The sequence below is a fragment of the Equus quagga genome, chromosome 11, assembly GCF_021613505.1.
Source record: "Equus quagga isolate Etosha38 chromosome 11, UCLA_HA_Equagga_1.0, whole genome shotgun sequence".
In the NCBI taxonomy this organism is placed as follows: Eukaryota; Metazoa; Chordata; class Mammalia; order Perissodactyla; family Equidae; genus Equus; species Equus quagga.
This window is the reverse complement of record NC_060277.1, coordinates 69,551,117-69,573,030: the sequence shown is the minus strand read 5'-3', so window position 1 is coordinate 69,573,030 and position 21,914 is coordinate 69,551,117. Positions and strand designations below refer to the sequence as shown.

At 40.3% G+C, this 21,914-nt stretch overlaps 1 protein-coding gene across 3 annotated transcripts in view; it reads right to left on the bottom strand.

Moving 5' to 3' along the window:
- Window positions 1-801: 801 nt before the first annotated feature.
- The window catches only part of NCBP3 (nuclear cap binding subunit 3), a 28,640-nt gene continuing 7,527 nt past the window's right edge, over window positions 802-21,914 (bottom strand). For 2 of the 3 annotated variants that reach the window (XM_046675892.1, XM_046675894.1), the window contains exons 4-15: window positions 16,977-17,102; window positions 14,621-14,749; window positions 14,316-14,392; window positions 13,466-13,574; window positions 11,009-11,108; window positions 10,584-10,710; window positions 10,469-10,472; window positions 8,512-8,806; window positions 6,774-6,928; window positions 5,161-5,322; window positions 4,134-4,296; window positions 802-3,662 (exon numbers count right to left, since the gene is read on the bottom strand). In XM_046675892.1, coding sequence (XP_046531848.1) covers window positions 3,554-3,662; window positions 4,134-4,296; window positions 5,161-5,322; window positions 6,774-6,928; window positions 8,512-8,806; window positions 10,469-10,472; window positions 10,584-10,710; window positions 11,009-11,108; window positions 13,466-13,574; window positions 14,316-14,392; window positions 14,621-14,749; window positions 16,977-17,102 — 1,556 coding nt within the window. In that variant the 3' untranslated portion in view covers window positions 802-3,553. The remainder of the gene's footprint in view (window positions 3,663-4,133; window positions 4,297-5,160; window positions 5,323-6,773; window positions 6,929-8,511; window positions 8,807-10,468; window positions 10,473-10,583; window positions 10,711-11,008; window positions 11,109-13,465; window positions 13,575-14,315; window positions 14,393-14,620; window positions 14,750-16,976; window positions 17,103-21,914) is intronic. The other variant, XM_046675893.1, reaches the window with a different exon arrangement.

Here is a 21,914-nt window from a genome sequence, read left to right as displayed (position 1 = left end):
GAGCCAAGACTCATCATGGCAGGCCAGTAGGACACATACAGGGGCTGACTGCCTGGCCTGGAAGTTGAGGGTGGACTCCTGGAGGAGTCTCTAAGTCCTTGAGGATGAGGGAAAAGAGGAGGCAAGGCTGAGGTGGGACGGGAGAGGACCAGGAGAGTGTGTAACAGACTGAGCAGAGTCTGGAAGGCTGGTGAGATCCAGATGGGCCCAGGGGACCAGTGAGCAGAGGACAGGGAGGACAGGAGAATAAGCCAGGGACATGCCGGAGGCTGGATCCTGACCAGCCTTGTGAGCTGTCAAAGGAATGTGGAATTTATTCCAAGGGCAACAGTAAAGCTTTGGAAAGGTTTTCAGCAGAGGAACAACAGGAATAATTTTCTTCAGAAAGTTCATCCTGAAGCACATGGAAAGATGCCCAACATCATCAGTCATCAGGGAAATGCAAATCAAACCACAATGAGATACCATTCACATCGGAAAATAACAAGTGTTGACAAGGATGTGGAAAAACTGGAACTCTCGTATATTGCTAGGGAGAATGGAAAATGATTCCACTTGGGAAAATAGTCTGGCAGTTCTCCAAAGGTTAATGATAAAGTTGCCATAAGACCCAGCAATTTCACTCCTAGGCATATACCCAAGAGAAACAAAAAAAAATATGTCCACAGAAAAACTTCTACGTGAATGTTCATAGCAGCATTCTTCGTAACAGCCAAAAACTGGAAACAATGCAAATGTCCATTAATTAATGAATGGATAAATAAAATGTGGTATATCTATACGATGGAACATTATTCAGCAATGAAAAAAATGAAGTATTGATATATGCTACAACATGGATGAACCTCAAAAACATGTTTAGTGAAAGAAGCCAGTCACAAATAGCCCCAGAGTGTACGACTGCATTTATATGAAAAGTTTAGAATAGGCAAATCCATAGACAGAAAGTAGTTAGTGGTTGCCGGGGGAAGAGGGAACGGGGAGTGACTGCTAATAGGTACAAGGTTTCTTTTTGGTGTTTGAAAATGTTCTAAAATTGATTATGGTGGTAGTTGCACAACTCTGTGAATATACTAAATGCCACTGAAGTATACACTTCAAATGGGTGAACTGTATGCAGTGTAAATTATATCTCAGTAAAGCTGCTAGCAACAAAAGTTCATGCCAGCTGCAGTGCACAGAACGGAGAGGGAGAGATGGGGCAGAGACCAGGGAAGAGGCTGCTAAAGGGATGGACTGGGAGAAGAGAGTGTTCATCTAAGGGGAGGGATTCATGGGATCAGGCGAGAGGAGGCCAGGGGAGGAGAGTTTACATTTTGTGGTGGGCTCCACAAGTTCTCCTGGGTAGCTGGTACCTCTCCAAGAGGTTTCAGTTTCTCCAAGTGGGAAACTGAAATGAGGTATCTGCAATTATCATCAAGCAGCAAGAAACACATTTAAAATCTCATATGTGTAAAGACCAAGACGAATACAGAAAAGTGTGTAGCCTGCTGCCCACATACATGAGGAATGCCCACGATAGAAGCACGCTGAGCTGCCCACCAGGGGACTGTCCCAGCTGTCTGTCTTCGCTCCCAAACTCCAAAGAAAAGGCCTGGGCATTCAGGGCACCCATGAGATGTTGCAAGATCTGAGTGTAGGCTGGAGAGCGAGAGAGGAGAAGGCCAACAGCTTTGGGAAATACACTTAAAATCTTTAAAGATACTTTTCTGGGTTCTGTGTGTTTGTGGGAACTGCAAGGCTGCTGAAGTGGGCACTTTTCTTGGTTAGATCAAAGACCCAGTTTTGACTACACACCACCACCCTTCCAGAAAGTCTACCCCGATCTCTAGCAGGAGACTGGTAAGAGCTGAAAGGCCATGGGGAAAAAGGGCCTGCACTACTGGTGGGAAAGGGTCACAACCGGGAAAAACAAAGGAAAATCTAAGAAGGGGCATTTTCTGAACACTCAGAGACCATGTCAGTTGAGACCCTGACCACAAGGACATCTCTGTCCCACTAGTAGACCTACAGACTATCACAGAAATGGGATGGGGCTAAGTCTCTGTCCATAACCTTGTGCACACCCTCAGTGTCTCCTTGACACATCTCCAACCCCAGGCCTGCAACAGAAATTAGGGCTTGCCAGCCCACTGCAGCCATAGCTTGGGGAAGAGTAAAACACCACTAAGATACACCAACAAAGCCAGAAGCTCTGGTTCCAGCCCATTCATTTACTAGATAAGGAAACTGAGGCCCAGGCTCATGGAGCAGAGCCAGGAGTTGGCATCCAGATCCCTGACTGTCAGGCCCCTGTACTTCTCACTCTACCAACTCCCAAACCCTGACCCTCCTCAAGAACCTGGGTCTCAGGTGCATGCTTCACAAAGCAAGAAGAGCTAAGAACCCTCAGAAACCTTACGTCTGAAGTGGCAGAGAAACCAGAGCCATCCCTTCCCTAGAATCCTATTAGGAAGCTGAAACATACAATTATATGTTCTAATCTCTCTAAAGGGAGGGAAACCAGCAGGTTAACCAATAAAGTATGGACAATACAGTTTTTATTGCAGCTCTCAAGTCTCGCAGCCCTTTACTTCCTTTATTAACAACAGTGTCCTGCGTTTAATCGCACCACAGTGTAATCAGCATCAATGTGACCATTAGCTCAGCCACAAGTAAAGATCTCTAGAATCCAAGGATGCATTGGGTATGGAAACACTCCAGACAGGTGAGGATCTGTGACATCACAATAGGGGCAAATGTTTACTCTCTCTAATGCCTAAGTTCTAGTGAATTCAAGTGAAACACTATTTTTAAGCCTGCAGAGGAATACAAACATTAAATACTTCAAAATAAAAATCAGACAGGAAGACAAAATGATCTACCACCTTTTCATGGTAAAATAATCTGAAGAGAGTTTAGAAATAAATGAACTACAATTTCTAAACTATTATCTTATTTGCCAGTTTTGAGGATGTCTTCAGGTGCTAGAACTTGGAGACAGAAAGAATAAATATCAATGTATCACTTCTAAAGTGATAATAAACATAACCCCATCTCAGACAGATGGATTTTTTCCTACAGTGGCCAAAAAGCAAGTTGAACTCTATGTACAACAGACAAATTACACAATTAGGGTCATTTAAAAATAATGAGACTCCTCTCTTTGCCTTCTTCCAAAGTATATAATATATATTTAACAGCACATAAGAAGACACCACTTGAGCTTCCCTTGTAGCCAACAGGAAGTATTTTCACATATAAAAATTAAAAATTTAAACTTTTAAATCATTAATATTTTTTAAACATAATACAGACTTAAAAATTGTTTAACATTAACCCATGACCCTGCCCCTAGCACAAAAATCCACCCCAAATCCAGAAGTCACAGTTTATTGTTCCTAAAAATCCCACAGCACTGAACTTGATCTTCACTTCATGCTGATCACTAACAAGAGGCCCCTAACAGAAATCCCCAGGGAGGACCAGAAGCACGATCGACGCTGCATCTCTTATCTACCTGGGCAGCACTGGTGCACCTCTGCGGTCAGGTCCATGAGAGTCGGCCCCCACACTAGGGTCCTGGAAGGGTGAGCTGGCAGCTTCCCTCATCTTCCCCCTCGAAGGCTGTCCAATAAGCACCTGGGAATTGACTTTTCTTGGGAAAAGGGTGCTGGTAACAGCTGTCAGGGCCAAGGCAATAGTGAGAAGTTCAGTTCTCTGCTCTTTGGATGAACTGTGTAAAACATTTCTTTTAAAAGACACAATGTTAAAAATATTAAGAAAAACGTCTACAAAATCTGGAGGGCTGCCTCTTCCTCAGAGGGTAAAGCTTGTGGGGTGGTGGGAAAAGAATTGAGGGCCCAGAACTATAACTCTGCAGCAAAAGATAAATAGATAGATGCCCTTCAAAACACGTCACATTCTTAAGATGTCTTGCTGAAGAAGCAAGAGCTGAGGGTGACTGTATGAGTAAGAGCAGGACGGGCGCCAACTCCTGCAGGGGGAGGGTCCTACTGTGCGCCCCACTCTGCACAAGAACGTCAGGCTTTAGGGCAGCTGCCATCGGCCCCAAGGGGCATCAGGACTCTGCCTCTGAAGCAGAGCTGCTTTCCCGACTAACTTCAATCTGGAGAGATGGTAAGTTATCTAACCGGCTCTTCTTTTGGCGAGACTGTTCTTTCTCCTTAATCAGAGCCCCCCATGCCCTTTGCAGCTCAGAGTCATCTTCCTCAGTGCCAGGCACCCTGGGATCCACTTTCTTCATGTTCTTTTCTTTGGTCTTGGGTGCAGATCCTAAGCGAGTCCATAAACTACCTGTTTGGGTGAGAAGGCATTTCAGTTTTGGCAGTCAATGCTGAGACACAGGGTAGTACTGAGGAAGCAGGGGCACTGCCAACACCTAACATGCAGGAGACAGTGGGAGGTCTGTGGGACTTGCAACCACTGTGCAGTCTTGGGCAGGTAACTTCATCTCCTTGGCTGAAGTCCCCTGCCTGCAAACTGAGGGATCTAGATCCAGTGGGAGACTCAAACAGTTAGGGGACTGATGTCCCCCATGCTAGGCATACAGGAATCATCTGGGAGGCTGTCAATGCTCCACCTGCCCCACCCTGGTGAGACTCACCATCCTGTGTAGTTTCATTCTGCCAGGAGCAAGCCATTCCAAGATCACTCCCAGCTGTAACATTCTGCAAACTGAAGGGCCTGCTACACTGTAAACTTTCAGAGATTCTGCCCACTATCCACTAATTTTTAAAATATACTTCATTAATGCCTAACAACAGAGAAATGTATTTAGAATTTCATAGTATAGCCACACTACAAGGCACTTAACAGCTTTATTCATAAGGAATATAACAAGCGGAAAAATGATTACGATAAAATGCTATATGAAAAAAGTGGGCTATGTATATGGACAAAGACTGGAATAGCATACAAGAAACTAAAAAGTATTTGTGCTAAACAGAACCAGGGGTGGTTTTCTTTCTCTTTTCTAAATTTTCCATATTGTTATCATGACGGTGGTCATGATGATGATGATGATAATGGAAGAGGAAAAATAATTTATTTTTGGCATATGCTATTTCCTGTCTCCTGCTAACAAAGTATTTCTATGCTACACCCATTGTCCTTGCTCTTACCCAATTCCCATCCCCATCAATTTTAAGTGTTACCAACCTGATTTCTTCTCCCGAGTATCAGAGTAGAGGCCTTTAATGTCTTGCCTGGGAACACCTAGCCTACTATGTACATCAGAAAAGGGCTCTCTCCGAACAACAGGGTTACTACTAAAAGCCTTTTCCGGAGAATATGGTCTTTTTCCTAATCGCTGGCGTATATCTAGAAAAAGAAAGAAAGTACTACTGTGACCAAGTGTGTGTGCTTTGCTATCCGGATTGTCAGCCTGAGATCTCTGCAGAACCTGGTGCCAAATCTCCTCTAGTGAGGACACAATCAGGCTTCTAAAAGCCTTGTCTCTCTGTAATCAGTCTGGATCCCTTAGGAAAATTCGGACGTTGCGGTTCTCAGAGCAAAATAATCTCAGCTGACTGCTCCAGAAAGGAATTTCTGAAGCAGAATCAACTGTTTTGTTTTTTCAGTAGAACTGAGCAGAGCAAATAATTTACAAACATTTCGGCTGACAAGCAATACTGCAAGTTCCCTGAGGGCAGAAGCCACAATCTTTGAACATTTAAGTTCTCAATAAACTTACTACATTTAACAATAAAGGTAATGAGATTGGCAAAAAAAAAAGGATCAAGGGAAGATGTCTCAAATCAACTTTGCTTTTTCCCCAATCCCCTCAAAAACTTGCCTGTCCTCTTGCGCTCCTTCTAACACTAACAGCAACAAGGAAAATATGTTTATTAGCAAGTCATTGTGCTAGGGCTTTCTTACTCTCAGATTGTTGCTCATTCTCCCGGAGAGCAAGCATCCTCATCTTTCCGGTCCCTCTGGCCTGGGCCCATTGGCTTTTCTCCCTTTCCTTCCTCACTTCCCACTGCCAAGTCTTCTTCCTTCACAAGGTTTGATGTTCTCATCCATTTTGTCTCTACTGTTTCCGACCCTAGTTCAGGCCTCCTTACTTAACTCTCTACCCAACCCTACTCTGCCACCTAAAACAGATATAAGATCAGGTTACTTATCACCTCAAAAAACTAGGTCTGCCAACTGAGATCCTATTCCCTCCCCATGGCCTTGCCCTAAAGCCACTTTCTTTAAGAAGCCTTCCACAATTCCCCCAGGAGACCACCCTCCCCTCTCTGCACCCACAGTCCACCACTTACAGACCTACCAGAGCACTTACTGCATTCTGCTCTGGAGTGGAATTATCTGAATGTGCGCACTCATGTTTCTCCATCTGAATTCTATGACTTGGCATCCTCTCCAAAGACTTCTAACACTCCCAGCACCTAGCCCAGGGCCTGGCACATAGCAGGCATAGCCAAGTAGCCACTGTATGTGTCTGTGTACATGTAAACTATCTAGCTCAAATTCTTAACCATTTATACAACAACCCAACTTAATTTTTACCATCCTTATGTATAAAGTATACCAATGACTTATAGAGTAAAAATTGCTTGGGACAAAAATATTGAAAGTTAGTATTGCAAAAGTCTGATTAATTCTCTTGTCCTCAAGTGCCAATGCCTAACCCAAAATCTAGAAGTGATGAGCCAGGACAACTAAATAGGTCCACAAATGGCAACATGATCCAAGAACCTATCCCTGCCTCAATTTGCTTTCTGAAGCTAAGAATGAAGCCCAGAAACACCACTGAACAACAATACCTGATTTAGCACTGCTGCCTGGTGGCCGCGGACGTGTGTGCTGACGTTTTTCATCTAACAAATGTCGGACATCTGCAAATTTCTCAGGCAGCAATTTGTTACCAATTCGGTTTTTGATATTGCTTGTGGATATAGTATCTGCCCTCATAGAGTTTCTTTAAAAAAAAAAAAAAAGATCATAGTGAATCAACTTGAACTGTGGGACAGTGCCCACAGAACAATCTTATAAATCTTAGTGAAAACAATTTAAGAAACCCAATCTAAGATGGCCACCATTCACTTACAAACACCACACATCAGCAACTATTTGCTTACAAAAATCCTGATCAGCCTGCTGTAAAAAGGGCAGTCAGGGTAAGCAGGTTCCCGAGTTTTCCTGAGTGGTTTGCCGACATGATATCTGAAAGCTAGCACAGAGCACGTAACTGTGTCTGCTTCTCCTGGGACAAACATTGAGCAGAGGCCCACAAAGGGCTCCAGGCCTCTGCTCACCCGGGCTGTGATTTGGCTATAGTTAAGGTACAACACAGTCTACAACCCCCTTCTTTAAAGGGCAGACTTCTCTGTCAAAGACATCTGCTACCATGCTGGGGACCAGCATTATTCTGGTAGCATTCATCTTCAGAAAGTTCTCCAAAAACTAAAAATACAGATGTGAACAAACCAGCTTGAATGTTTTTTCTCTTTTCCCCACACATACCACCAAGAACACTTAGAGAGAACATCCCCAGACCCCAACCCGTTGAGTTGTACAAATGCTATCTGCCCTCAGGAATCTGCTCATCCCCACTAGCCACCAAAGAAATGCATATTAAAATAACTATTTTGGGGCCGGCCCCGTGGCTGAGTGGTTGGGTTCACACACTCTGCTTCAGTGGCCCAGGGTTTCGCCGGTTCGGATCCTGGGCGCGGACATGGCACTGCTCATCGAGCCATGCTGAGGCAGCATCCCACATGCCACAACTAGGACTCACAACTAAAAATATACAACTGTGTACCAGGGGGCTTTGGGGAGAAAAATGAAAAATAAAATCTTTAAAAAATAAACAAATAACTATTTTTTTATCCATGAAATTAGTGAAAATTAGGAAGAGTGATAATACCTAAGGTTGGTGAGCATATAGGTAACAAGTGGTAATGTGAGTGAGTAAAATCTTTCTGGAAGGAAATTTAGCAATACCACATTTTAAAACATGCACAATTGTTTTATGTAATAACTAGAATTCAACGAATTTATCTAGTAGTGCAACAGTAAGAAAATGGAAACCTAAACGTCCACCAACAAGGGATTGGTTAAACAAATCACAATACTTCTAAACAATGGACTATACACAGTTGAAAAAATAGCAGATGTCTACATTAAATGTAAAAAGCATAATGCAAAACAATGTATATAGCATAACTTCATTTTTGTACAAATATATCTGTAATTTCTCCATGTGTTATGTATGTGCATAAAACAAATAGGAATGTTATTCACCCAATTGCTACTGTCGTTATCTTAGGAAAGGATGAGACTACAGGTGATTTTTACTTTGTATATTGTCTATAGTTTTTATAACAAGGATCACTTCTTGTACATTTAGAGGGAAAATCAGATACTTTTATTAAATTCTACAAAGGACTGAAATTAGATCAGATAAAAGTGACTGTAAAATTAAGAAAAATTAAGAAGTTAGTAATTGGTATTAAAAATAAAATTAAAAGCTAGCATTGATAAAAAGAAAAAATATTTTACCTAATATTTTTCAACTGAGATTCCACTTCATCAGCATACATAGTCATTTTCATGCTCTTCTTTGGTGAAGGAGTGGAAATCATTTTCAGTTCTAGATCATAGTCCATCTCATCAGAGTCTGAGCTGCTGGCACTGGATCGCCTAGACGTGCTCCGCTCCCGGGTCTGCTTGAGAGCGGGGAGTTCCTCATGGTACTCTACCACCACCCTGTCATCTGCATCCATGTCCTGGTCCTCCTCCTCCTCCTCTTCCTCTTCCTCCTCTTCTATAGGTTCCTCAGGAACATTCACTAGTCCTAAGGAATTTAACCAAAACACATTAGGAAAAGCACTATAACAAGTCTGATTTTCCATTCTATGATGGTGAACTTTTTTAAAAGATGGGGTTCCCACACCCAAGATTTTACTGGAGCATTATCTATAGTGCTAATCTGGTTACCATTCTGATACCCACAACAGAAGAATGGCTGGGTAAAATGACCCAGCAGCCTGATGCACTATCACAAACTCATCTAAAACACAGTCAAGCATCATTATTCACAGATTCTGTATTTGTGAATTTTCCAAATTTATTGTAACTCCAGAATCAATACTCATGGCACTTTCATGGTCAACTGTGGACATGCATAGAGCAGAAAAAAATCTGAGTCACTAGACATGCAAGTTCTCAGCTGAGGTCAAACAAGCAATGTTCCGCCTTCTCGTTTCATTTCTCATACTGTAAACAAGCGTCCTTTTTGCAGTCTATTGAGTGCTACTTTTCCACATTTTCGCGGCTTTTGTTGGTGATTTCACTCTTTAAAATGGCTTCCCAGGGTACTGCCAAAGCTGTCTAGTGTTCCTAAGTGCAAGAAGGCTGTGATGTGCCTTATGGAGAAAATACGTGTGTTAGAGAAGCTTCATTCAGGCACAAGTTACAGTGCTGTTGGCTACTGAGCCCAATGTTAATGAATCAACAATATGTATTAAATAAGGTGTCTTTAAACAGAAACACCCATCAAACAAGGATATATACTCATCAGTTATGAAAATGACATGACCAGAGTCTCTGAAGGGTTTAGTATTTGCTATTTCAACGATCATCGTGACTTTATAGAACATAACCACCACAAATAATGAAAATCAACTGTGCTTTTAAAGTTCACAGAAAAATGCCTCTAAGTGGTAAAAGCAGAACATAAAATATATGTCCACAAAAATTATCATATTTAATATGAAAAGACAAATAGGAAAAATGTAAAATGAAACCAGTTGTTATATTAGAGTGCTAGAATTAGGAGCACTTTGCTTTTTAATTTATTTAATATGAATATAAAGGTTATATGATGAAAGTATCTTAGAGTAACTGAAATTGGAAAAGTTTAACTGTGTAACAGAAAAGTATGTACATTATTAAGATGCAGACTTCAAATGTACAATTTTGGATACATGCATTAAATAAAAACATATAGACTTCACTCTCCCCATCCCTGTTACAATGATGAATGTGTATGCATGTTCTCCCATGTCTGTATCCTGACTTGGTTAGTTCTACAAAGCCTGTAGAAGATTCCACAGGTTGGGTTCAAAATAAAAGCAAATCTTTATAAAACATAATTAAAATAGTTCTTTATAATAAGCATTAAAAGAAAGAAAGAAAGAAGAAATGAAATGCAAGTCATGATACCCCACGTTACTGAGGCATCCATGTACATGCCAACAAGTGTAAACACTAGACATAGCAAGCAGCCTATTTTCTTTACCAAAGAAATAATAAAATCAGCTCATCTGACAACATAATCTTTAAAACTTTTTTTCATGCAGCCTTTGATATTAATAGTAGAAACATTATATTCCTAAGAAAAGTTTTATTTTAATTTTCCCTAAGTCACATCCGGCCTTTTTTGTTAGAATAGCTTTTATAAAATCATTTGACCTCTTTGTATGGGCAATTTAAAATTAATCGTGACTTGACTTACTTTCCTATATGTTGGCAGAGGGTGAGGGCAAGGAAGAGAGGATGATAAAGTTTGGAACCTTAAAAGATTGTATTAAGAATAAAAATATGATTTCGGGAGCCAAACATGTGTCTACCCAAGAGCTGAGCAGGCAACTACCGGAATGTCGGTGTTTATAGGACGTCAAGCCAACGTCATCCCCAATCAGGGCTCTCTTCTTGATCACATCCCGCTGAATGCGACGGGAATGATATCTTCGCTTCCTGCAACATTGCCAAAACAAGCGCATAATGAAAAACCAACAGGAAGGACCTTGAAACCCACTAATTAATTTCAACTATGCACTGACGCAATGTTAGGTGCTGAAACAGAGACATTTACATGAAACTGAAACTCAGCATTTTCACACCATTTACCACAGTTAAGAATCTTGAATTCTTTCTTCTTGTCTTCCTTTGAGTCCACACATGGTGTTGACATTCCACTGCAGAATATCAACTGAAGGATTAAGAAAAGCTTAAGTACTATTTAAACTATTGTATTTTAAGGTTTTGGACTCACCAAGAATTACTAAGAATTCCTTTCATGCCTCCATAATTTGGATTCCCATATTTCATGTAATACTGACTTCTTCTGGCTGCTCCAAGTTCCTTTTTGTCATCTAAAAATTAATTACAACAATTACCTAGGATTTTCTGTGGGTATGAAGACAATGTTGAATGGTTAAATAAAAAAGAAAGAATGTTTTCCATAGCTGGGATCAGATCAGCACCATCTGCCAACAAGAGGGAAAGATGCACTATGAACGCTCCCTCCCTGAGTCCCTACTGAGGCCGAGCAGTGTGAGGAGGGTGGACCAAACACAGACAGGAATGAGGTTAAGCTGCTGTTAAGGAATTGACCAACTTCACAGAGAAAACACTAAAGAGAAAAAAAATACAATACACAAGGTTCCAAGAAGCACAAGAGAGCTTCAGCCGTTACAGGTGTTCAGGAATCAAAAAGGCTTCTAGAAGAGATGGCATTTTCACTGCCCGCTGAAAGATGGTATTTATTTCTGAATGACAACACTCCAACAACACAGAATCAGAGTTAAAGAAAGAGATTATACATAATTCCATATATTTGGTAAACCATTTTTCCAGTTTATCATGATGTTTCTCAAAATGGCTTAAAGAAAACAAAAGAGTACCAGGTATCTAGAATGCACTCAAACAGCCACTCAAACGAGTAAATGTAGAAAGGATCCCATTTATGAAGTTAAAATGCCAGTTAATAGACAGGAAAGACGGTCAGTGATCACACATATTTTCGTGACATAAAGGTCTTTGACAATCCTTGGACACTCACTGACCGCAAAGCACGAACACCAGTGTGAATGTATCCAGTGCTACAGATGAACTTAGTAGCACAAACCAGTATGTTCACCCTACAAAAAAACATGCCCAGCAGCTCCTTGGAGAAATGGCTGATTCCAGATCTGGGCAGGGAAAGCACAAGTTGAGTCTGGAAAAACAAAATGTTTTATTGTGCCGTAAAGTAAGAAAGTGCTCAAAGAATCATGGAGGCACGTCAAAAGAACACCGCTTGAAGGGGCTCTACTGCCCAAATCCAAGACAATGAGTGAACCAAAGTAATGACAGTAATGGATGATAACCAACTGAATAAAATACGACGCCATGAGCATAAACTGATTAAATAAGTAAATAAATGAGTAAAAAGGGAAAGCTCGCTCTTACAGCAGACTGCCAACTAATAAAGAAATGATAGAGTTAAAAAGTCATCAATGGATGCTAAAGCTATTGCATGGAAGTTTGATGAGGAACAGGCTATTTACATAACCTCACAGTATCTCCCCACAAATCTTTAAATTACAAATGGAAAAAGGGTAACTTTACAGTGGAGAAACCTAGTGATCATCACCTTAAGTGATAAAAGTTAACATCCGTGGGAAGGAGACAAATAAATACCATGTGCTTCCTGATATCGAGCACTGAAAATGACACATCACTTCTGTGGTATTCTTGCCTAGAAGGCACAACCCAAATTTAATCAGGAGGAGACATTAGACAAACCAAAACTGAGGGGCAGTCTATAAAATCAAGAGCCTATACTCTTTAAAAATGTCTCAGTCAAGGAAAACAAAGGAGAGAAGTAGTTCCATATTCAGGGAGACCAAGGAAACATGGCATACTTAAATACTCGGTCCTGGAGTGGTTCCTTGTTTAGAGGGGGAGTAGTATAAAGAATCCAAATCTATTTGATAACTATCACCATCATCATCAAGAACTGCTAACACTTACGCGGCACTCACTGTGAGCAAGGCAATTTTAAATTACAGAGCGGGGGGATTATCGGAACAACTGATGACAGTTGCAGACTGTCATGAATGTGGACTGCGGATTAGGTAATAGTCTTGTATTAACGTTAAATTTCCTGATTTTGGTAACTATATGTAAGACAAAGACCTTATTCTTCAAAAATACATACTGAAAGTATTCAGATGTGAATGGTTACTGTCTCCAGTTAACTCTCAAATGATTCAAAAAGCCAATACACACACACACACATATATTTTTAATGCACACCAAGATCATCGTACATAAAAAGCCTTACAAACTGTAAGAGGCTTTTAATTTAATTCCTTAGAGAACAAGAGTTGGATGGCACTATTGGCAATGTTAGGAGATTATTACTACAATAAATAAAAACATACAATTTTAAAAAGTGTTCCTAGTTCAAATGACAAATTGGCTGAAAAGCACATGGGGCAAACCAATTTAACAGAAAATAACATACTTTAGGCAGAAATCACAAAAGTATACAAATACTAACATTCACTTTCAAAGTCCGAAATTCAAGTCAGGCAGCAAGCCATCATTTCTTAAGCACAGAACATTACAGTTGAAGGGACTTTGAGACTACTTGATCTAACTGCTGATCCGAAAGAGAAGGATGTCGTTCAGTAATAAATCACTTTGATGAAAAGTAAAAATCAATTCCAAATACCACATTTACCTTTCGTAGCAAATCTCATGAACAACCTATTTCCTTTGGCGAGTTTGTTAGCTGGACGGAGATCGTTTCTTAGCAAAGATTCTTCCTCTACCTGAGACAACGTGTCCAACTTAAGAAAAAAGAGCATTTTCAATATAAAAATCAAAGCCTTTTTCATATTTATTCAGTAGCAAAGTTACCCTTGATGAAGAAAGTGTCCTAACTTTAATAATACTCGTCAGCATCACAGCACTAGTCCCTCTGCAGAACTTCTAAGTGAGAGGTGGCCCCTGACAGCCTGTCTACAAGAGCAGCCTCCATGGTCCTCTACCCGCTTTCCCCTCTTTACTTCTCTTCCCAGCACTCATCACTTCCTGACCTGACATCACTTATCTGCATATCTGTGTATTGTCTGTCTTCCCCACTAGAACGTAGGCTCCGAGAGGGCAAGGACTTTGTTTTGCTTGACGCTATATCCCCAGTACCTAGAATTTGGTATACAGTAGGCACTCAATAAATAATTTTTAAATGAATACATTTTAATATTTCCAACAACAGTACATACTCCATTAGGAAATATGCCATTACTTGTTTTCTCTTAATTTTATTGATTAGATAACACTTCAAAGTATTTCTCAAAAAAACCATTTTCTTTGATACAGAAGTGTGAGTACTATTCTAAGATCTCAACACGAATCATTCATTACAGTCACACGAACTTAAAGGCCAAGAGCCTGGTACATCCTCGGAAGGTCTAATGGTGAAAGCCACAGGAAGAACAAAATCTACCATGTCTTTAAGCCTTAAATAAAAAGACAGCATGCAGTTTTTTACAGTAAAACCTTACATGTATCTTTGCCCTATTACTAACCTCTACATCACTTGAGTTCTCATCTTCAACTTCTCCTTCTTCAGCCTCATCATCATCTGAACTGTCTTCCTGCTTGTCTAAAATGGAATGTGAGGGACAAGGTGAACCTTAACATAACTCCATCTCATATAATTTAAAAGTCCAATATTTTCCCCTCCTATTTACTGATGATCCAACACACATCATAGCTTATTTCAGAAATAACTGATGATGAGATGTCACATAATGCTCTGCACAGAAACCCAAACTGACTGTGTAAACAACAGGACTTTCAGCCCTAAAGTCTCTCCTTTGTGTTCAGTTACCTTTTTTACTTTTCTCAGATGACTTGTCCTCATTGGCATCCCTGCTTCTTATCTTATCCAGGGCGGGCAGAGAGCTCATATTGATAAGGGCTCGTGTGGCTGTCATTTCATCCAGCCAAACCACATTACCTAAAATAAAATTTAAAATAAAACGTTACATCACATCCCAATGGTAAGTTTTTTGAGAGCAGAGACTTCATCATGTTCACTGCTACAGCCTCATCTAGCTACAGACTGATGACAGTAAACATACAAACCAACTCATGACAGGAAGTACAGAAAGTAGTCCTAAACACTCTTTGATGAAATTAGCCTAGAGCTGCATTCCCAAACTGGGTTCCACAAAATAATGGTCAAGTATGCCACGAAAAAGAGTTCTGTATATTACAATTGCCTGGCATACAGTGAGTGCTATGTAGTCTTAGCAGTTCTCGATAACGATAATTACCAAATAAATATGGATTATCCTTTATACTACTACCCCCTACAGGGAAGCCCTCCGCTGTTCCTTGTCATTTGGACATGCTAAATGATGTTCCCCACTGTAGCATGGATGATGATGGTATCCATGGGATATAAACAATGGAGGTATGACAGCCACTTGGCTTTGTAGCAACTAATTTAATTTTGCTTCTTTAAGGAAGAGAATTTAGCAAGAAAAAGCTTATGAGAAGTCTCATTTAAAACAGCATTTCTGGGCCAGCCCGGTGGCACAGCAGTTAAGTTCACACGTTCCGCTTCTCAGCTGCCCAGGGTTCCCTGGTTCAGATCCCAGGTGCGGACATGTCACTGCTTGGCAAAAGCCATGCTGTGGTAGGTGTCCCACATATAAAGTAGAGGAAGATGGGCATGGATGTTAGCTCAGGGCCAGTCTTCCTCAGCAAAAAGAGGAAGACTGGCAGTAGTTAGCTCAGGGCTAATCTTCCTCCAAAAACAAAACAAACAAACAAAAAAACGCCCCAGCATTTCTCAAACTTATGTTACCCTTATATCTTAGTTTGGGAAATGAAGGTCTAAAGATTCTCACTTTTGTTACTAACATGCCACATGGCCTTGGGCAAACAATTTCCCTTCTCTGTTTCTCAGTTTCTGATGTACCATGAGAGGTAGGTGAACTGGGTAATTCTAAGGGTCCCTCTGACTCACATATCCCTTAGTTACGGTTTTAATGACTTAAATCAGGAGTTAGCAAACCAACCTGCAGGCCAAATCCAGCCCACCAGCTGTTATTTATTGATTTGCCTGTCTGTTTATTTATATTTGTACCAGCTTTATTTATGTATAATTAATATACAATGAACTACACATCCACCATGTTTTTGTACATAAAGTTCTATGGAAAACAGCCAGGCTCATTCAATCATGTATTGTCTGTGGCTCCTTCCACGCTACAATGGCAGAGCTGAGTAAACATGACAGAGACTCTATGGCCTACAAAGCCCAAAATAGTTACTATCTAGTGCTTTGTAGAAAATGGTTTGCCAACCCCTGATTTGGATGGTGTAAGTTAAGTAAAAAGAAAAAAGCAGAAAAATCTTTTACTTCGTCATATTTCTTCTTCTTTCAATGAAAACCCTGAATCAACATTCTGTAAGAAAACAGTTGTGAAAACCAGGCCACTATCAGGGTACAACCTCGTAGGTCAGAAAGCTGACAGTAAGTAAAGCCAGACTACAAGTGAGTCAAGACAAGAAGCCAGCAGAATGGTTACCAGAGGGCAGGCCAGACTTGGAGTGGGGAGGCAAGTTAAAAATTACAGTGAGTTCACAAGTTGGACAGCTCACATGTTAGGGCAAGCAGGTGAAGTTCCAAAGCAAGCAGCGGTGAGAGGTCTGGTACAGTGTCAGGACGTTCTGGTTTAGTTCTAGGTCAGAGACACTGAGGCAGAAGCAGAGCTCTGGCAAGCTATAGGGCAAGGTGCAAAGTAAAGCCTTGAGAACACAGTCCCAAGTCTACACAGCCTATTTTTACGAAGTGTTGAACACCTCGTGTAATTTATTGAATACTGCACTGAAAGTGAAAAACAGAATGGCTGTGAGCATACTGGTTGTTTACCTTCATGGACGCATGGCTGATTGGGAGCTGCGGCTCGCTGCCACTGCCCAGCATCACGACAGAGTATCATACAGCATATCGCTAACCCCAGACAAGGTCAAAATTCAAAATTCGAAGCACTACAGTTTTTACTGAATGCGTATCGCTTTCACATCATCTTAAGGACGAAAAATTGTAAGTCGAACTGTCATAAGTCAGGGACCGTCTGCAGTCTGAGCCATAATCATTCACCATCTGAGATGGCAAGAACTCTTAAAATCATAAACAAAAGCATATTCAACAAAAACTGGAGTGTACTTACAGGAGGTATCATCCAACCATTCAATGTGAGCTGGAGGATATTCTTTAAAATAGGAAAAGATATCCTGGGTACTCATCTCATCTACTCCACAAATGTAGATTGTCTCCAGTCTCACTTTGGGGATTGCTAGAAAAACAAGACACAGAAAAGATGATTTTCTAAAAGAATTTTCCTACCCACTATTGTACATCCTACCATTACCCTTAAAACGGTTCAGATAAAGTGTATTTAGAGAAGAAATATGCTGAAAGAGATGACAATTATTTCAAAAGAAAAAGATGGCAGTAAGGTAAACTATTATAATTTTTATCACAAACAGTGTGAAACAAATAATTTAATTCAGAATAAGCATATTAAGCTGAGAAAGATTAAACACACTGTTTTGGTAAAATACACGATACCTTTCCCCAAATCGGCCTGCAGTAATTTGTAAATTAAAGCAATATCAAATTCAACAGGATGACTCACTGAACTTCACAAGCTGATTCCAAAATTTTTAAATGTATGTCAAAGAGAAATGTGCAATAGTCAAGATGATTCTGAAAAGAAGAAGAGACAGTGCCCCTGGATATAAAGCGAAGGATGAAACTAGAGTAAAGAAATCCTACAAAACAATAAGAAAATAACAGCCCCCCAAAAAAAGGGCAAAGGACATGGGCAGGCAATTCACACAAAAGGAACCACAGAAGGCCAATAAACATGAAAAGATGGGTGACCTCCTTAATAATCAGGAAAATGCACATGAATACAAGATACCAACTTTCAGTGACCAGATTGTTTTTTAAATTTATGTCTGTTAATATCAATTGCTGGCAGTGTGGGAGGAAGGAGCCACTCCCTCTGCTGGTGGGAGTGTGAACTGGTACAGGCACTCACTCTGAATTGCAAACTGGGAGCGTCTATTACAGACATAATGGAGCCCACATGCCCTATAGGTGCAGGAATTCTACTCCTCAATACCCACCCTAAACACACGTGGGTTCACAGAGGAGCTCACACAAAGATGTTAGATGCAGCCCTATCTAACAACCCAGCAGCTATCAGAGTAATAATTACGGTTTATCCATATTAAATAAATCATGGTTTACCCATATTCTAGAACGTTATGTAGTTAAAAACAATAATTTATCATATACCATGGAAAGATTCTAAGAAACCTTATTGAGTGAAAAAAGCAAAACGCAGAAAATACATACAATGTGATAACACTAAAAATATTAAAATAGAAACGCCACCATACATTTTCTAAGGGTACATATTCGTGTACACAAATACCTAGAAAAAGGCCTGCTATGATTCACTACAGACTAATAGTTGTTACCTCTGGGGAAGAAGAAAGGTTGAACGCTGTGGTCAAAAAGGAACTTCAGCATCACCAGGATCATGTTAATTTTTTACTAAATAAGTATGATATCTCCTTTAATCCTTTTAATTGTGAAATATGCAAATAGATCAATAAGAAGAAAAAATTTTTTAAATACCTGTATCTCCACCACCTAGCTTTATGCCTAATTTCTTTAAAAGATTTGAGGCAAATAAAACATTACATACAAAACTGGGGCCTGTGTAACCGCCCCACATCCCTTCTCTCCGAGCTCCCTCCTCCCAAGTAATTCACTTATTTAAAACAAATAACTTAAAATACATGTGAATACTTGCAGATAAAAAAAATTTTTTAGTAGTTATTTTGTCATTTTGAAGAGTAAAAGACAGGTTCAATGGGAGCCGTAGGTGTGACCAGATGAAATCAGGTGAGCACCCTTCTGCCAGCCAGACTGACGAAGACAGAGATACCATCAAGATTTATGAACCCAGCAAGTCCTTATTAGTGCCCAGCAGTGCAACAGTGAACAGAGGCCCAAATAAGATGGATGTCCCCAATAGACACCCAGAGTAACTCTAACATGCAGGATGGGAAATTCAGTTTGGCCCATGGAGCCTTCTCAGTTCTTCAAGCTAAAAGCCATGACTTTGGAAGAACTAGATCCTACGGGAAGTAAAGAGATGGTCCTGAAGAAGGAAACAAACAACAGGGAGAGTTCCTGGTGATGGCAGAGGGAACAGACTGAGGAGGATCAGGGCGAAAACATCGTGTAGGAGATTGGCTGATCTGATAACAAGGATTTAATCATAAATGAGACAAGTAGAGAAAATAAAGACCAAAGAAATGACAAAAATAAATATTAACGGCATCATAGCATTGTTCTAATAAAACATTACAACAAAATTTTTAAAAATATAAAGGTGAAGAGATAGCTTAAAGACAAAAGAGAAAAGAGTGTATGGAACAAAACTTGCCTCAGATGTTTACATTTTAATGTAGAGAGAACGGTATACACATCTAGAAATGGGCAGTGTACAATCTTATTCAAAAGAAGCAAGTAAAGTCATAAAAAAGAGATGCAAAAGCTGTATCACCGCAGAGATAAACTAGTCTTAACGAGCTGGAGGACTGAGAAAGGTTCATTCGCAAAAGAGAACCAAACTGACTGACAGAGGCAAGATCCACTAGACACGGGAACTTTGTTAAGCTCGAGACCTGATGGAAGACTGCCAAAGAAGAACGCTCAATACTTCCTCACCTTACTGACAATGTCAGTAAATAAAACAAAGCAACAAAGGAGACGTCTAGATTTATGCCCAACCGATGAGAAAGGCTAACTGCCGAGGTGGCAGTGAACAGCCGCACTGGGAAGGAGGACCAGACATCTACCGAGTGCTGACTACAAGGAAGGCGGAAAGGTCATCTTGGATTTTCTAACAAGAAAGAAGACAATGAATGACAGGTGGTAGGACATCAAACTCAAGTCTTTAGGAAAGGAGATTCTTGAAAATTCAGATAAAAAGTAGCCAATCCCAAAGCCTCAGATCATAAAATTGGGCAGTCACTAAATCCAGTAACTCAGAGTATGAGAGGTGATCTCAAGGAAAGGGAAGGCAGCAAAGCCTAGGTGAGCACAACTCGCCAATGAATAAGGGAGATAATTACTAATGACAAATTACTAGACAAAGGCAAGAGAATGAATGTAAGAAATGGAAGAATCTGGGGCCGGCTCCATGGCCAAGTGGTTAAGTTCGCGCGCTCCGCTGCGGCAGCCCAGGGTTCGGATCCTGGGCGCGGACATGGCACTGCTCATCAGGCTACGTTGAGGCGGTGTCCCACATCCCACAACTAGAAGGACCTGCAACTAAGATATACAACTGTGTACGGGGGGGTTTGGGGAGATAAAGCAGAAAAAAAAAAAAAAGATTGGCATCAGTTGTTAGCCCAGGTGCCAATCCTTAAAAAAAAAAAAAGATTAGCAACAGTTGTTAGCCCAGGTGCCAATCTTTAGGGAAAAAAAAAGAAATGAAAGAATCTGAAAGACTAACATCAGGCTATCCAGCAATATGGAAAATGCTGATGATAGGCTGTCAAGTGAAAAGGAAAAAAGCAGTATGACTACAAAGGGAATAATAAAAAGTCCACACCCAGAAAAAACTAGTAGGAAATACACAAAATGTTGGCAATGCCTGGGCTTGGATGGTGAACTGTGGGTGACTTTTCTTCTTACTCTACTTTCCAAATTTTCATTGGTGAACATGAATTGTTTGTATAACCTCTAACTGATAAGAAAAAGTTATAGTCCAGAGCAAACAGGCTCGTCAAAAATGCTGATGGCTTTTCTTTTTTTTAAGTGTTTGGAGCAACAGTGTTTTGGGAAGATAACGCAGAACTGTTGATCTGTTTTGCTGTCTATTTTACTAATTGACAGTAGAATAGGTATTATTAAGAACTAAAACCCGACAGGTGACAACAGCATAAGAATTAGTTTTAATAGATTTAAATCTTCTAGTCCAGAATTACATCCCAATGTACTGACTCAAACACTCAGCTGTGACTTCAGAATTAAGTAGAAATTAGGTAGGTAGTCTCTAAAAAGTTGCAAAGAAGGAGTGAAGTACCTTAAAGCCTTGAGAAGGACTAATCCTGTCTGATTTTCATAAAAGAGGAAAAAGAAATTCCCAAACCACAGATTGAAAAGATTAATGTCATTTTCCGGAATTAAAAAGAAAGAGCTTATCAGACAGAACCTATGATCCCTTAAGATCAAGTCTTTCCCCTAAGAAACAATATGAGTTCACTAAGAAGCAAGGCACACTAAACCTCTTTTATGTTTTGATGGGATTACCAGGACAAGAAATGCAAAGACTACCATAGATGGTGTCCTACCCCGCGTTCATTAAGGCATGTAACCTAGTTCCTCATGACAAAATGAAACGTGGGCCTGATAAGAAAATAAGACCTACAATTCACGCATCTATGTTTCATGGCATAATACAGGATTATCCTGTTCCACATTTACCAACAACTGAATGAAGATGCAGGAGCCATGCATACCAAAGTGAGTAGTACAGCTAAAATGCTGAAAGGTAGAATTAAGACGAAAATTAACTCAACAGGCCGAAATGGAGTCTTGAAATCAATAAGATGTAATTTAATAGAGACAAATAAAAAGCAGTAATTTCTTTAAAGTGCCTCAAGTACAAAATGAGAAAGACTGTTTTGATGAGTGCAACTCCTGGGGAAAAGACCTGGGTCCTTTAGTGGACCAGAAGATGAATATAACACTATGAAATGAGTAGGATAGAGACTATAGTAATAGTCTTGCCATACTCTGCATGTATCCAACCATATTTGGAATCTACACCTCACCTGACGAAGGAGGTGGGAGGGAGCCAGAGGAGGGAGACCAGAAAGTCACATCGCATAAAGTTTAGGGACGGGCTGCTCATTCCCTCACCTGAAGGGTTATTGTGTGAATGAGGAAAGGACTTGACGTTGTTCTCAGAGTCACACAGTAACTAACAGACAGAAATTACTCAAAGCAATTCTGCTCAACATGAGGAATCCAAAAACAAGATTGCCTGCCTCATAAATAATTCTTGTGCCATCAC